The sequence below is a fragment of the Dendrobates tinctorius genome, unplaced genomic scaffold (assembly GCF_039654945.1).
Source record: "Dendrobates tinctorius isolate UK_male_01 unplaced genomic scaffold, ASM3965494v1 ptg000093l, whole genome shotgun sequence".
In the NCBI taxonomy this organism is placed as follows: domain Eukaryota; kingdom Metazoa; phylum Chordata; class Amphibia; order Anura; family Dendrobatidae; genus Dendrobates; species Dendrobates tinctorius.
This window is the reverse complement of record NW_027361761.1, coordinates 17032342-17050271: the sequence shown is the minus strand read 5'-3', so window position 1 is coordinate 17050271 and position 17930 is coordinate 17032342. Positions and strand designations below refer to the sequence as shown.

The following is a 17930-nucleotide window of genomic DNA, read 5'->3' as shown; positions in this document are numbered from 1 at the left end:
GCCCACTCTGTAAACGTGATATACACCAACTCTGTTCTGCGTTGGCCCAGGCTATGCGACATAACATACTTCATCAGGGCTCATTGCTGCTGCCACAGTTGCTGCAACATGTGCAGAGTGCATATCAACCTGCTAACTGGCATGGACAAAGGCCTCTGTATTGATGCAAGATGATGAAAAGAGAGGGGTGCAAACTGTGGAAATGAGCACACAGCTTACATGCTTTCTGGAGCAGTTCACCCAGGCCAGTATAATAGCAGAGAAAATGCTATATTATCAGGTTAAGGATGTGAGCTATGCAAGGCTCGTGTGTGTGCTTGCCTCGCCGAAGGGTCACCACCAGGATCGAACCATGATTGGACAAGGCCTTCCCTGAATCCAGATTCAGCGGAGACAGCCTTTGATCACACTCAGCCTGGACAGCTGTCCACAACTCTTTAGCTATATGACTGCAATCTCCAAGGCATATCCATTTTAAGACTGCCTGATTACGGAGAGCCCTGGCTGCACAGAATGGAGTTAGTGGGGGTTCCCTCTGCACTGTTAAGGCAGAGGATGAGGGCACAGGTGAAGACCATAGAGGAGATAGAGGAGGCAGAGGCAGTGAAGGAAGTGTTAAATGTAGAGGTTTTAACTGCTAGTCCTGGGGATTCCAAGACTTGTGGAGCAGCACCTGTCGCCACAGCCACCAGAGTCAGCCAGTGCCCAATCAGCGAGATGTAATGCCCTTGGCCATGATAACTTGTCCATGAGTCTGTGGTGAAATGCACCCTGGCAGACAGAGATTTTGTCAAGGAATGGGTGACATTGTCTGTGACATGCTGGTGTAGTGCAGGCACAGCTTTCTTAGAAAAGTACTGTCAACTGGGTAATTGGTACTAGGGGACAGCAACGGCTATCATCTTTCAGAAACTGTCTGTATCTACCTGGCGGAAAGGCAGCATTTCCATAGCCAACATATTGAAGATGGTGGAGTTCAGCCTTTTAGCTTTGTCATGTGTAGGAGAAAACAATCTTTTCCGTGACCACGACTTCAGAACCGTGGGCTGGCTGCAGTGCTGATAGAGGTCAGAATGCAGTGAACCTGACAAACTGCTGGACCATGAGAGAGGTGCAGTCGGAGGTGTTACTGTGGACTCAGAAACTTGTGGTGTGCTCATTCTCTGAGATCGGTCAAAAACAGCATGTCCACTTCCATTAAAGCTGAAGGCAGCCTCACAGTCAGTGTGACTGGAGTGTGTAAATAACTAGAGTTTCGAAGACCTGCATCTCGATAGTTGGCAAGGTAAAAGAGGAGGAGGAAGAAGCAGCAGATGCGATTGATGGGGCAGCTTATGGTTTTTGAGGTCCGGTGGTTGGAATTTTTGCGTAGTGGGATTCCCAAAGTAAAGCATGCTGATTGAGCATGTGAAGGTTCATACATGTAGTAGTCAAATTATTGCACCTTTTTACCTCGACTCAGGATTTTTTTTTTTGCAAAGTTGACAGATTACATGAGTTGGCTTATCCTTTGCTGTGTCAAAAAAGTCCCAGGCTAGGCAACCCTTGCCACACCTCTGAGCTGCAGACTCACAGATGCTGATGGTAAGAGGCACAGTTGTGGCAGTTGGGGCTGAGGATGCATCGCTCACCATGGCTGCATCACAATGTGTCTGCGACGTACGGCACAACTATGTTCATGCCAACTGGATCTAACACGTCATCATCATCCTTTGTGTTATCACATTCCTTGTCATTGGAGTCGCCATCCTCCTCTTCTTGCCCTGAAAGCACAGTACAGTCTGCGTGAGCCTCATATATCTGAGACTCATCAGGATCACCTCCCCTAGGGGTTAACGTCTGATGATGAGGATCAGGATGCTGTTGGACCATACTTCATCCTTCCCCAGATCCAAGCTAAAAAAATTTTGGGCATCAATGCAGATTTCCTCCTCTTGACTCTGCAAAGCTTTTGAGTACACTTTTGATGAACCTGGCATAGAATGTGTGAACAGCTATTCAGACTCACTCATCTGTGGTTCTTTACAGTCAGTTAAACAGTTGGATAGTTGGGAAGCGCGGGGAAGCAAGAGGAATATTGATGCCACCTCTGTGGACTGTACTGGGTGTGATGTTGAGGTGGATGAAGAGGAGGAGAAGCCACTTGAAGCTGCACTTGCCATCCACTCGAGTAAATACTCTTCCTAGGCATCATCGACAAGGCATGCCGCTGTGCATCTGCCAAAAAAATGTAGTGATGCTACAAACTATTTTAAAGTCAGTTCCCTTGTTGTATGGCGTTAATAACAGAAGACTTTAGTGTGGACTATGGATCAGGCCTCTATAACACACTAGGTGCTACAAACTATCTTTAAAGTCAAGTCCCTTACTGTATAACATTAATAACAGAAGAATTTGCTTGTGGCCTCTGGATCAGGCCTCTATAGCTTAATTTCAACCTAACCAAATTATAAAATGTGATGCCGCGGGTTTTCTAACTTTTTGCAAACGGAAAAATTATAATTTTTTTTATATTCCTTAGGTCTGCAGACAGGTTCATATCACCGCCACAAAATGACAATGTGGGATTCAGCAGGCTGTTTCACATTTAGCAAAAGAAAAAAATGTAACTTTTTTTAATGCGCCTTAGGTCTACAGAGAGTTTTATATCACCACAGCACTAAATGACAAGGCGGGATACAGCAGGCTGTTTAATATTTTTCGACTAGCTACATGTGAATTAGAATGCTATACTCATGCATGGATCACAATAGTAGCCGTGCTCAACACGTGCCCTGCTGGCGTTCTTTGTGGACCTCTGTAATGTAAAAAAAAAAAAAATGGTGGAAGGTAAATTTAGCAGTCACATTGGACAGTAGCTCGCTACACTATCCAACTAATATACAACCACCTAGCTAACTAGCTAAAATATGGGATACAGCAGGCTTTTTCACATTTACCTAGTGCAAAAATATTGATTAAAATGCTATACTTGTGCATGCAGCACAACAGAAGCAGTGCACAACACCGGCCCTCCTCGCTTTGTCTGTGGACCTCATTAATAGTCCAAAAAAAAAAAATTAAGGAAGATAAATTTTACAGCCACACTGGACACTATCTAGCTACACTATCTGACTGATATACAACTGCTTAACTATCTAGCTAAAATCTTGCTGTTAGCAGTGCCAGCATCAGGAGTAGCTTCTCTGCGCTGTTACAGTGTCAAAATGGTGCTAAAACAAGATGTCCACTTTTTATTTGGAGAGGGACATGTGATTTCAACAGCCAATGACACAAGCTGTTGTGTCAGGACATTGTGGGTGTTTCCTGCGCCCAGATTGGCCGCACCTTTGAGCTCTGCAAACTCCCTCCCCTCATCAAACACTTGCCAAACACTCATGATACACCACCATTATTGTTGCTAAAGTGCTGAAAATATTTTCCTACACTGTTACCAAATGCTACCGATATTTACCGATTTTATAAAATTTTGCTCGGGTTTCCGATCACGAATCCGAATGTGCCATATTCGTGCTGAATTTATGTTTGGCGATCGTTTTCAGATCATCAACACTCAGGAGGCCGCCATTAATAAGCAATATTAAATTTGCATTGGAAAACGTCAATGTGAATTACATTTCCTGTCCAATTTCAAGCGGACTATCAAATTCAAATCAATACTACAAATATACCATTAACAACAGGAGATAAGGAGACCTCCTTTCCCTCCTTTTGTCATAGATTATCCCCACTACATTCTCTGTTTTATGACTCTGGTTTCTTATGTCTGATGTTTTTATGATTTATTTAAAGGCCTTCAACTTGATCTAGGGCCATTACTACTTGATGGGTGAATGATGTGTAGGAAGTTCGATCTTGTGCAAGCCTAGATAGGTCCACCGTCAGATTGATAGTATCAAGCCATCGAAATGCTGGACCTCCTCTTCGTCTTGTTCCTTATATTTTAATGACCATGATGTCCTTCTTCAGTGATTGCTCTCTTCACATGATGTGTCCAAAGTAGGCAAGGCATATGTAGCCGGTGTAAAATAAATGTCTGACCTGCTGAGCACAGTTGAAGGAATATGGCTGCCGCAATAATCATCCACGGAATATAATATAAATACAGATAATGAGAGAAAAATGTGTATCACTGACTGATTTTAATTAGTAAAAGCAAAATAAAGGAAAAATGATACATTCCCACACATGAGGTGGATCTCTTACTTTGGATTTCTGGATACTTCATCATTAGTAGAAAGCCCCATCTCAGGGTGGTTGAGCTTGTTTCCATGCCAGCGTCAAAGAGATCCGCAACCAGGACTGTTAGGTTTTCATTGGTGAAGTATAATTTCGGATTTGGCTTTTCCTAATGTAGAAAATACATCAAAAACATGTTCTTTGAGAAGCCGCCTTGTTTTGTACGGTCATCTGTTTTCACATTATAAAAATATGCTGTTATGCTTTTCAATTTTTAAAATGTCCGTCGCCAATAATACAATGTATGCGCATGCGCCGGATGATGTGGCTCTTATTACTATTAGTAATTATGAAATCCGCCTTTTTTGGTGTTTTTCTATAACTATATTTATATATATGCTTCTATATGCCTTGATTGTAGTATGTTGCTCTATCTGGCACTGTTATTTCTGCTTGAGATATACCCTTCTATCTTTCCATCATCCAAGATTGCCGCCGCGGTTATTATTCTGTACTCTGCACAGGCGCCGGATGACGCGACTCCTCTCCTCCTCACTTCCGCCCACCGTCTGGCGTCTGATCTCATGGGGCCCCATGGTGTGTCAGCGCCAGCGGTGGTTGCGTGATGTGATGGGGGGAAAGGTTGCAGGGTGCTTGGCGTGATTAGGGAGACTTCCCTTAAGATTTTCTATAAATAGTTCAGACACCAACATTAACACACGCCCCCTGAGGAAGGAATTGTATCCGAAACGCGCGTCGGGGCTGGCTGTGTATGCTGAGCAGTACCCTCTCTCCCTGGTATGTGTTTTTGTAGTGTTTAGTGATTTGGTGGTTTTGAATCAATGTGGTTTAGCCAGGGATTTTTCCTTCATTATGGTCACGTGCTTCCCACTCCACCTTACTAGTTATGTATGCTATTACCTACTCTGCCAGGGTTTACTATATCCATCATACAAATTATGCTGAGGTGTGTTGCTCACCATTACACTGCCTGTTTTTGTAGTGTCACTTTTTAGTCCATATTTTTATTACACCTGGTATTCAATAAAGATTTAACTTTTACCCATATGTACACTGGACTTTTTGCACTGTTCTTTCTCTGTGTGGTTCATCATTAGTAGAAGACCCCATCTCAGGGTGGTTGAGGTTGTTTCCATGCCAGCATCAAAGAGATCCGCAACCCAGACTGTTAAGTTTTCATTGGTGAAGTATAATTTCGGATTTGGCTTTTCCTAATGTAGAACATACATCCAAAACATGTTCTTTGAGAAGCCACTTTGAACTAGAATCCAAACTTAAGCATTAATTATGCATGGAGGAGGAGCGCAGAGAAGCTAACAATAGGAGAGTGTTTGTAAAAATTGCTTGCACATGGATTTTTGCCAAAGCAGCAGATCAGAGCAGCTTCTGAAAGAGCATAAATTTTGTAGTTAAAACAACACTTTTAGCATTGTTTTATAGCATTAGTGTTAGAGCAGTGTGATAAAATGTTTTGGTATGTGACACTTTTCCCATTATTTCTATAATATGTTTCATCATATGTTTTGGGCATATCCATATGTTCCTATTCTATTATCTATCTATCTATCTATCTATCTATCCATCCATCCATCCTGTGGTGTGAATAAGGCCATGTACTGTAATAAGACTGAAGCATTCCTAGCATTTTGCAATGTGACACCCTGGTATAGTGCTGATTTGTCAACTTTACGGTATGCCTGGTTCATTAGTGCCTCAGTAGGGTTTAATGCTATCTATCTATCTAAATGGAAAAAATCAGGCAGCACTCTAGTTCAAGGAAAAATTGTGGACTTTAATCCAGCACCAAGTGGCGCAACGTTTTGACCTCACAGCACGGTCTTTGTCAAGCACAGTGCTACCATAGAATAGTGCACTTTTTAGACATATCCCTTCAATTTACCAATATACAAAAATTAGCATACATCTAACATTAAAAGCTCAAAGTGTGTATGTATGTATGAGTGTGTGTGTGTGTGTGTATGTATGTGTGTGTGTGTATGTCCGGGATAGGCATCCGCACCGTCGCAGCTACAGCCACAAAATTTGGCACAGTCACACGTCTGAACCCCGAGAGCGTCCTAAGCTATGTTGTGAGGCAAAATTTTAACCCCACGCGTTCCAATTCACCAAACAATTTTGCCCCTATCTACATATTGGGGAAAAAGTGTGTGCGCGTCAAGCCCCGCCCCTCATGTCATAATGCCCCTATTTGCATACTGGGGAAACAGTGTGTGCGTATCAAGCCCCGCCCCTCATTATGATGTCACAATGGTTGCCATGGCGATGCTGATGTCATCATAGGTTGCAAGCCCTGCCGCCGCTCATTATGATGTCATAATGGTTGACTATGGGATGGAGGATGTGTGATGGGTATATAGGCACGGGACTATGGGATGGAGGATATGTATGATGGGTATATGGGCACTCGACTATGGGATCATGGATATGTATGATGGGTTTATGGGCACTGGACTATGGGATGGAGGATGTGTGATGGGTATATGGGCACGGGACTAAGGGATGGAGGATAATTATAATTTGCTATAACTAGCCACAGTTAGTTACTATGCCCGGGCAGCGCCGGGCTCTTCAGCTAGTTAAATATAAATCATAATCAAAGTGTATGAAAATTACATTGCAGTAAATATGAGAACAATCATAGTGTTTACATATATAACGTGCATGTTAGAGTGCAAAACATTATATCCAACGTACCTACAATCATTAATACAGCTAGATTAACAATGATTAAAAAATGTGTTACACATATGTGATATTTAAATTACACAAACATTATAAATCACCAGGAGCACTTAGACCCAGACATCATGTTGTAGTTCCACCATATCAGTGTTTTCAGAGCACAACTGAGCATATCAGTAATCAGAGACTCCCGATTGGCCACTCGGCAGTGATGTCAGCGATGATGTCAAAGCACACGCTCACTAGGCACTTCCACGCCCCGCTCCACCTAGTGAGCATGTGCGATGACCTCATCGCTGACATCACTGCCGAGTGGCCAATCGGGAGTCTCTGATTACTGACATGCTCAGTTGTGCTCTGAAAACACTGATATGGTGGAACTACAACATGATGTCTGGGTCTGAGTGCTCCTGGTGATTTATAATGTTTGTGCAATTTAAATATCACATATGTGTAACACATTTTTTAACCCCTTCACTACCAAGGGTGGTTTGCACGTTAACTCCCGGGCCAATTTTTACAATTCTGACTACTGTACCTTTATGAGGTCATAACTCTGGAACGCTTCCATGGATCCCGGTGATTCTGACATTGTTTTCTCGTGACATATTGTACTTCATGTTAGTGGTAAAATTGCATTCAAATAACTTGCGTTTATTTGTGAAAAAAATGGAAATTTGGCAAAAATTTTGAAAATTTCACAATTTTCCAACTTTGAATTTTTATGCCCTTAAATCACAGCGATACGGCACACAAAAAACTTAATACATAACATTTCCCACATGTTTACTTTACATCAGCACAATTTTGGAACCAAAATTTTTTTTGTTAGGAAGTTATAAGGGTTAAAAATTGACCAGCGATTTCTCATTTTTGCAACACCATTTTATTTTTAGGGACCACTTCACATTTGAAGCCACTTTGAGGGGTCTATATGATAGAAAATAACCAAAAGTGACACCATTCTAAAAAATGCACCCCTTAAGGTGCTTTAAAACCACATTCAAGAAGTTTATTAACCCTTTAGGTGCGTCACAGGAATTTTTTGAATATTAAAAAAAATGAACATTTAACTTTTTTTCACAAAAAAAATACTTCAGGTTCAATTTTCTTTATTTTACCAAGGGTAACAGGAGAAATTGGACTGCAATAGTTATTGTGCAATTTGTCCTGAGTACGCTGATACCTGATATGTGGGGGGGAACCACTGTTTCAGCGCATGGCAGACCTCAGTAGGGAAGGAGCGCCGTTTGACTTTTTCAATGCAAAATTGGCTGGAATTCAGATCGGACGCCATGTCGCGTTTGGAGAGCCCCTGATGTACCTAAACAGTGGAAACCCCCCAAGTGACCCCATTTTGGAAACTAGACCCCCCAAGGAACTTATCTAGATATGTGGTGAGAACTTTGAACCACAAGGGCTTCACAGAAGTTTATAACGTACAGCAGTACAATTAAAAAATCATATTTTTTCCACAAAAATGATCTTTTCACCCTCAATTCTTATTTTTCCAAAAGTAACAGGACCCTAAAAGATAATGTGCAATTTATCCTGAGTACGCTGATACCCCACATGTGGGTGTAAACCACTATTTGGGCGCATGGCAGAGCTCGGAAGAGAAGCAGCGCCATTTGACGTTTTTGGCTGGAATTGAGATCGGACACCATGTCGCGTTAGGAAAGCCCCTGATGTACCAAAACAGTAGAAACCCCCCACAAATGACACCATTTTGGAAACTAGACCCCCCAAGGAACTTATCTAGATGTGTGGTGAGCACTTTGAACCCCCCAGTGCTTCACTGAAGTTTATAACGTCCGGGCGTGAAAATAAAAAAATCGTATTTTTTCCACAAACATCATCTTTTAGTCCCCATTTTTTTATTTTCCCAAGGGTAACAGGAGAAATTGGACCCCAAAAGTTGTTTTCCAATTTGTCCTGAGTACGCTGACACCCCATATGTGGGAGAAAACTACTGTATGGGGACACGTCGGGGCTCGGAAGGGAAGTAGTGACGTTTTGGAATGCAGACTTTGATGGAATGGTCTGTGGGTGTCATGTTGCCTTTGGAGAGCCCCTAATGTACCTAAACAGTGGAAACCCCCCACAAATGATCCCATTTTGGAAACTAGACCCCCTGAGGAACTTATCTAGATGTGTGGTGAGCACTTTGAACCCCCAAGGGCTTCAAAGAAGTTTATAATGCCCAGGCATGAAAATAAAAAAATCGTATTTTTTCCACAAACATGATCAATTAGTCCCCAATTTTTGTATTTTCCCAAGGGTAACAGGAGAAATTGGACCCCAAAAGTTGTTGTCCAATTTGTCCTGAGTACGCTGATACCTCATATGTGGGAGAAAACTACTGTATGGGCACACATCAGGGCTCGGAAGGGAAGTAGTGACGTTTTGGAATGCAGACTTTGATGGCATGGTCTGCGGGTGTCATGTTGCTTTTGGAGAGCCCCTGATGTACCTAAACAGTGGAAACTCCCCACAAGTGACCCCATTTTGGAAATTAAACCCCCTAATGAACTTATCTAGATGTGTGGTGAGCACTTTGAACCCCCCAGTGCTTCACAGAAGTTTATAACGACTGGGCGTGAAAATAAAAATCGTATTTTTTCAACAAACATCTTTTAGTCCCCATTTTTTTTATTTTCCCAAGGGTAACAGGAGAAATTGGACCCCAAAAGTTGTTGTCCAATTTGTCCTGAGTACGCTGATACCTCATATGTGGGAGAAAACTACTGTATGGGCACACGTCGGGGCTCGGAAGGGAAGTAGTGACGTTTTGGAATGCAGACTTTGATGGATTGGTCTGCGGGTGTCATGTGCGTTTGGAGAGCCCCTGATGTACCTAAACTATTGAAACTCCCCACAAGTGACCCCATTTTGGAAACTAGACCCCCCACGGAGCTTATCTAGATGTGTGGAGAGCACTTTGAACCCCCAAGTGCTTCACAGAAGTTTATAATGCCTGAGCGTGAAAATAAAAAAAACATTTTTTTCCGCAAAATTATATTTTTGCCCCCAATTTTTTATTTTCCTAAGGGTAACAGGAGAAATTGGACCCCAAAAGTTGTTTTGTAATTTGTCCTAAGTAGGCTGATACCCTATATGTGGGGGTAAAACACTGTTTGGGCGCATGGCAGAGCTTGGAAGGGAAGGAGCACCATTTGACTTTTTCAACGCAGAATTGGCTGGAATTGAGATCAGACGCCATGTTGCCTCTGGAGAGCACCTGATGTGCCCAAACAGTGGAAACCCCCCAATTATAACTCCAACCCTAACCTCAACACACCCCTAACCCTAATCTGAGCCCTAGCCCTAACCCTAGCCCTAACCCTAACCCTAGCCCTAACCCTAGCCCTAACCCTAACCCTAGCGGGAAAATGGAAATACATACATTTTCTTTTAGTTTTATTATTTTTCCCTAACTAAGGGGGTGATAGCGGGGGGTTTGATTTACTATTTATGGCGGTTTTTATGTTTGGCAGCTGTCGCACGCTAAAAGACGCTTTTTATTGTAAAAATAGTTTTTGCATCACCACCTATTGTGAACTATAATTTTTCCGTATTTTGACCCACCGAGTCATGTGAGGTCTTATTTTTTGCGGGACGAGTTGACGTTTTTATTGGTACCATTTTCGGGCACGTGATATTTTTTGATCGCTTTTTATTCCGATTTTTGTGACGCAAAATGAACAAAAACCAGCGTTTCATGAATTTCTTTTGGGGGGTGCGTTTACACCGTTCCGCGTGCGGTAAAATTGATAAAGCATTTTTATTCTTCGGGTCAGTACGGTTACAGCGATACCTCATTTAGGTCTTTTTTTATGTTTTGTCGGTTTTTTGCAATGAAAACAATTTTATATAAAAAATAATTATTTTTGTATCGCTTTATTCTGCGAGCTATAACATTTTTATTTTTTTGCGGATGATGCTGTATGGTGGCTCGTTTTTTGCGGGACAAGATGACGTTTTCAGCGGTACCATGGATATTTATATGCGTCTTTTTGATCGCGCGTTATTGCACTTTTTGTTCAGTGGTATGATAATAAATCATTATTTTTTGCTTCGTTTTTTATTTTTATTTTTTTAAGGGGTTTGCTAAAGGGGTTAACTAAAGGGACAGTTTTATAGGGCAGGTCATTACGGACGCGGCGATATTAAATATGTGTACTTTTATTGTTTTTGTTTTTTTTTATTTTGAAAAAATGGATTTATTGGGGAATATTTTTTTTTTTTTTTACTAATTTATTTAGCGATTTTTTTTTAATTATTTTTAACACTTTTTTTTTTTTTTTACTTTATTACCTTGTCCCAGGTGGGACATCACTGTCCTGTGACAGATCGCTGATCTATCAGCGATCTGTCACAGGCACTGCTGCAGACTTCCTCATGCCTGCGCTTTGCAGGCAGTGAGGAAGTCAGCTCCCTGCAGGCCCCCGTCGCCATCTTGGATCCAGGGGCCTGTAGGGAAAGAGCCCTCCGCAGCAGCACTGCACATTGCGCTGCCGTGGGGGGCTCAGGGAAGCACGGAGTGAGCCCTTTTGAGATCTTTTGAGGATCATAGGTTGCATAGAGGTAAGTATCAGTAGACTAAGTCACAGATCTATGAAGGAGACATGTTGTGGATGGCTTTGTATGCCATGGTAATGGTTCTGAACTGGAGTCTCTGGTCAATGCTGAGCCAATGAAGGGATTGACAGAGAGGAGAGGACATTGACTAGCGGGGGGTATGTGTTTTAGTCAGGTAGTGGAGTTAGATTGGAGGGGAGTGAGATTGTTAGAGTGGAGGCCATAAAGCAGGAGGTTGTAGTAGTCAAGGCAGAAGATGATGAGGGCATACACTCGTGTTTTTGCAGATTCCTCATTAAGGAATGTGCGGATCCAGGAAATATTTTGAGATGGAGTCTGCAAAAAGTGGAAAGGGCTTGAATATGTGATTGAAGGTGAGAGTCAAGGGTTACCCAGAGGCAGCGAGCTGGCAGGACTGGGGAGAGTGATCAGCCATTGTCTTTGATGGATAGAGCTATTGGGGGCTGACTGAAATGGAGGAAAGATAATGAATTTATCCTTGTTACGTTTTAGAAATCTAGCAAAGAAGAAAGATGAAATATCCGGCAGACATTGTGAGATTCTGGTTAGTAAGGAGATAATATCGCGAACAGTTAGAGAGCTGGTAAGTTCTCCTTCCATGAAAGTCTTCAAATAGAGGCTGGACAGACATCTGTCTGGGATTTGTATAAAAGTCCAGCTCACCCACGTCTGACCTCACCGCACCTCAGACTCTGATCCGGCCCTGCCCTGGCCGCACAGCAATAATAAAAGAAGACGCGATCCAGCTGAGTGCTCTGGTGATTTATTGAATGCTGTTCAAACAACAGAACATTGTTTACGCGTTTCTGGCTAGACGCCCTTAATCATAACAACTAGTGAATGTTGCCAGTTCCACTATATACCCCCTCTTTGATAGGGGAAATTAAGTGCAAGTGGAAACATATGTGTCAGCAAATAATGCTGTGTTATACAAAAGTGAATAAGTGAAAAAACAAAACCATGAAAAAGAAAAAAAAAATATCTTACTGAAACCACATATAATGCTCTTTCAGATCATATATAACAAAAAAAAACTCAATTCATTTTTATTCTGAGTGAATTTGTGTGTGTATATATATATATATATATATATATATATATATGTATAATGACCAATGCAATTTGTAAGTCATTAGATGTATGATTTTTATGGTTCATATTATTAATCATTGTTAGTCATTGATAAACAATGTTATAAATAAATGTAGAGCAATTATAAGGGTTTTCACAAAAATAATATCGATATGATATATGATACATAATGGTGGAAAATATACACTTATGGACAATCATTATATATGAATAAAATCCTAAGAACTGGAAACAAAAAGCGAAGACAAAAATGGATGAGTTATTTTCAGGATCAGTATGAACAAAGTTCCATAATGGTCAATTCCGATAATGAAGACATGTTCCTTTCTCAAAAATTATTATTTTTTTTTTCCAAATCGGTCACTGTGGGAATGACCAAACCAACGCAAGTAAGTGTGAACAATGTCCTGCAACAAATCATTCCCGACATCGAAGACAAAAATCTCCATAAAAATCTTCCGAGCCAAATGTGGTCACAATTTCAAATAATCATGGATAGACATAAATAAATCCTATAACACTCAATTTAAGGATTATTTCCATGATTATAAAAAAACAATGATATTTTCAGATGTATATCTGTAAAATGCAAGAATTATTGGTTATCGACAAAGTCATGTTAGTGAACACTGTCATAAGATAAGGTGCCAAAGTTGATCTTGAAAATTTTTTTTTTTTTTTTACTGCACAACCACACGTATTGTCGTAGTGATTAAAACTTTAGCACCTGGAAGTATCAATGCATGTGCAAGTTCACTAAATAAAGTGAACAATGAACCCAGTTAAATTATCACAGAATCTAAATATGTTTGTATTAAAATCAAATAATGACAGTGTAAGGCTTTAACTAAGGACATTATACCAAACAGATTGTTATTGCGGTAACTAATAATGCAACATGATATCTCGTCTAAGATTCAATCCTTGTGGGACTCTAGTGTCCAATTGAAAAATCCACCAAGCCTCTCTATTTCTCAGATCATTTAGATTAAAGCCATGTCTGGATTTTTTGTGAAGTTTTTCAATCGCATATGCAGAAAAAAATTCAATTGTTTTGTCATGTTTTTGAATAAAGTGTTTAGAAGCCTGTGATGTATTTTTTGCTGGGTTGTATTTAACAATATCATGAAGATGCTCCTTAATTCGGGTGCGAACTGAACGTTTTGTGCTACCAACATATTTAAGATTGCATTTTGTGCACTCTATAATATAGGTGACCCACCGAGTATTACAATTCAAAAAGGAACTGATCTGATATTTATTGTTATTAGTTGTGTTGGTAAAAAACTTGCATTTCTTAGCCACTGTGCACATTTTGCAGTTATGCAAACCGCACTTGTAAAAACCCCTCAATGATAACCAATTGCCTTTAGATTGAGAAGATCTGATAGCACTGGGTGAAAGAATATTGGCTAGTGTGGTAGCCTTTTTCTATACTACTTTGTAGTTGCTATGTAAAATATTATTTAGGATATTATCTTCTCTCAAGATGGAAATATTTTTATGAAACATATGTTTGATGATATCAAATTGATTACTATATTTCAAAACAAGTGTACGTGAGCTATTTTGTGACATATATCTCAATGACGAACAAAATAAGGTTCTTTCTTTAGGATTGAATTTTTCTCCCACCTGTAATTTTGATTTATTTGCAACAATTTGTGATATTAATAAGTTTGTAAGAGATTTGGTTTTGAGAAAACATTTTTATAATGAGGGTATCATGAGTATCAGTGCAGATGGTGCCACAAGTATAGACCTTGATAATTCGTTCGAGTCATTTAATTTTAAGGATCAGGTTGCCCTCTCTTGTCTTAAAGATCTAGCAAGAGAATCAAGTGTAGAAATTAGTAATATCATAGAAAAAAAATCATCCTAAGGTTAAGAATAAAAGATTTTATCCAGCGCAGGACCGTTGCCCTGCCATGGATAAATTTCAAACCACCATGGAGCGGGAGCTTAGAAATTTATCACTCCATAATAGTGAATGTCAAAAAAATGTACCAAATAATAATCTGTCTGTTGAGGTAAGAACTGCACTAAAACAACTAAAGGATAATTTGGACATAACGATCAAATGTTCAGACAAGGGGGATTCGGTGGTTGTGATGAACACTGTGGATTATATCCAATGGATAATGAATATGTTGAGTGACACCAGTACTTATTCACCTCTACCATCGGACCCAACAAATAAATTAAAAATACATCTTCATAAACTTATAGATGAAGGTTTTTCTTTGGGTTGTTTTGATAACAGAGAAGCGAGATTTCTCAAGCAAACAGAGGCCATTATCCCCATCATGCACGCATTACCAAAAACACACAAAGGAATTTTACCTCCTCCCATGCGTCCAATCATATCAGGGATTGGTTCCATTAGTGAACAACTAGGGGAATGGCTAGATAGAATATTACAACCTTTCGGCCGCAGGGTTCCTGGTTATCTTAAGGACACTTCTTCTGTCATCCAAAATATGAAACAAATAAGGTGGTCTCCACGGTATTCATGGTTAACTATAGATGTGGTGTCTTTATATCAATCCATACCCGTGGCTGTGGCACTATCTGCACTCAAACACCATTTAATTACCTATTCTGATATGACTATGGACATCATAAATTACATCGTAGATGTTGTCCAATTTCTTATGCTTAATAATTATTTCTATTTTAATGGCAAATATTTTATTCAGAGTGCAGGAGTTTCAATGGGAGCAAAGTATTCACCCTCTGTAGCAAATTTGATCATGAGCTGGTGGGAGGGATTGTACATTTATAATCCATTGAATCCCTTTTTGAAGGATGTAATTTGGTACGGCAGATTCATAGATGAAATGCTAATCATATGGACGGGCTGTGAAGCTGCCGTACAGAATTTCATTTTTTATTGAAATAATAATATTTTCAATCTTGAATTTAAAGTTCAACATAATCACAATGTCACCCAATTTTTGGATCTGACCTTGGAGGGGAGGATGTTTTCTAGGATTTTTACTAAAACTTATAGAAAGCAGATAGCTGGCAACACTATTTTGCATGCTACCAGCCACCATCCAGCACATACAATTAAAGCGATTCCATTGGGTGAGATTATCAGAGCAGACCGTAATTGTAACACCCCTGATTCCTATATCGCAGAAATAAATAGCATTGAAAATCGCCTACAAGCTAGAGGATATAAAAATTGGATGATCAATAGAGCCAGAAAAATAGTAGATTCTAAGAAAAAATCAAATAAATTAAAGAATTCAAAAAATTCACTAGGATTAGAACCAAATCAAAAATCTAAAAAAAGTGGAAGAAAAACTATATGTCACAAAATAGCTCACGTACACTTGTTATGAAATATAGTAATCAATTTGATATCATCAAACATATGTTTCATAAAAATATTTCCATCTTGAGAGAAGATAATATCCTAAATAATATTTTACATAGCAACTACAAAGTAGTATAGAAAAAGGCTACCACACTAGCCAATATTCTTTCACCCAGTGCTATCAGATCTTCTCAATCTAAAGGCAATTGGTTATCATTGAGGGGTTTTTACAAGTGCGGTTTGCATAACTGCAAAATGTGCACAGTGGCTAAGAAATGCAAGTTTTTTACCAACACAACTAATAACAATAAATATCAGATCAGTTCCTTTTTGAATTGTAATACTCGGTGGGTCACCTATATTATAGAGTGCACAAAATGCAATCTTAAATATGTTGGTAGCACAAAACGTTCAGTTCGCACCCGAATTAAGGAGCATCTTCATGATATTGTTAAATACAACCCAGCAAAAAATACATCACAGGCTTCTAAACACTTTATTCAAAAACATGACAAAACAATTGAATTTTTTTCTGCATATGCGATTGAAAAACTTCACAAAAAATCCAGACATGGCTTTAATCTAAATGATCTGAGAAATAGAGAGGCTTGGTGGATTTTTCAATTGGACACTAGAGTCCCACAAGGATTGAATCTTAGACGAGATATCATGTTGCATTATTAGTTACCGCAATAACAATCTGTTTGGTATAATGTCCTTAGTTAAAGCCTTACACTGTCATTATTTGATTTTAATACAAACATATTTAGATTCTGTGATAATTTAACTGGGTTCATTGTTCACTTTATTTAGTGAACTTGCACATGCATTGATACTTCCAGGTGCTAAAGTTTTAATCACTACGACAATACGTGTGGTTGTGCAGTAAAAAAAAAAAAAAAATTTTCAAGATCAACTTTGGCACCTTATCTTATGACAGTGTTCACTAACATGACTTTGTCGATAACCAATAATTCTTGCATTTTACAGATATACATCTGAAAATATCATTGTTTTTTTATAATCATGGAAATAATCCTTAAATTGAGTGTTATAGGATTTATTTATGTCTATCCATGATTATTTGAAATTGTGACCACATTTGGCTCGGAAGATTTTTATGGAGATTTTTGTCTTCGATGTCGGGAATGATTTGTTGCAGGACATTGTTCACACTTACTTGCGTTGGTTTGGTCATTCCCACAGTGACCGATTTGGAAAAAAAAAATAATAATTTTTGAGAAAGGAACATGTCTTCATTATCGGAATTGACCATTATGGAACTTTGTTCATACTGATCCTGAAAATAACTCATCCATTTTTGTCTTCGCTTTTTGTTTCCAGTTCTTAGGATTTTATTCATATATAATGATTGTCCATAAGTGTATATTTTCCACCATTATGTATCATATATCATATCGATATTATTTTTGTGAAAACCCTTATAATTGCTCTACATTTATTTATATCATTGTTTATCAATGACTAACAATGATTAATAATATGAACCATAAAAATCATACATCTAATGACTTACAAATTGCATTGGTCATTATACACACACATATATATATATATATGTATATATATATACACACACAAATTCACTCAGAATAAAAATGAATTGAGTTTTTTTTTGTTATATATGATCTGAAAGAGCATTATATGTGGTTTCAGTAAGATATTTTTTTTTTTTCTTTTTCATGGTTTTGTTTTTTCACTTATTCACTTTTGTATAATACAGCATTATTTGCTGACACATATGTTTCCACTTGCACTTAATTTCCCCTATCAAAGAGGGGGTATATAGTGGAACTGGCAACATTCACTAGTTGTTATGATTAAGGGCGTCTAGCCAGAAACGCGTAAACAATGTTCTGTTGTTTGAACAGCATTCAATAAATCACCAGAGCACTCAGCTGGATCGCGTCTTCTTTTATTATTATGTCTGTCTGGGATGATTTAGTGAATCCTGCTTTGAGCAGGGGGTTGGACCATGCGACCCAGG

The 17930-nt window shown here is 39.2% G+C and overlaps 1 protein-coding gene across 1 annotated transcript in view; it reads right to left on the bottom strand.

The window, feature by feature from the left end:
* LOC141098584 (cytochrome P450 2K1-like) overlaps positions 1–17930 on the bottom strand; it is a 187872-nt gene that overhangs the window by 53786 nt on the left and 116156 nt on the right. Inside the window, exon 7 of the mRNA XM_073586494.1 lies at positions 4207–4348. Within this exon, the coding sequence (XP_073442595.1) occupies positions 4207–4348 (142 nt within the window). The remainder of the gene's footprint in view (positions 1–4206; positions 4349–17930) is intronic.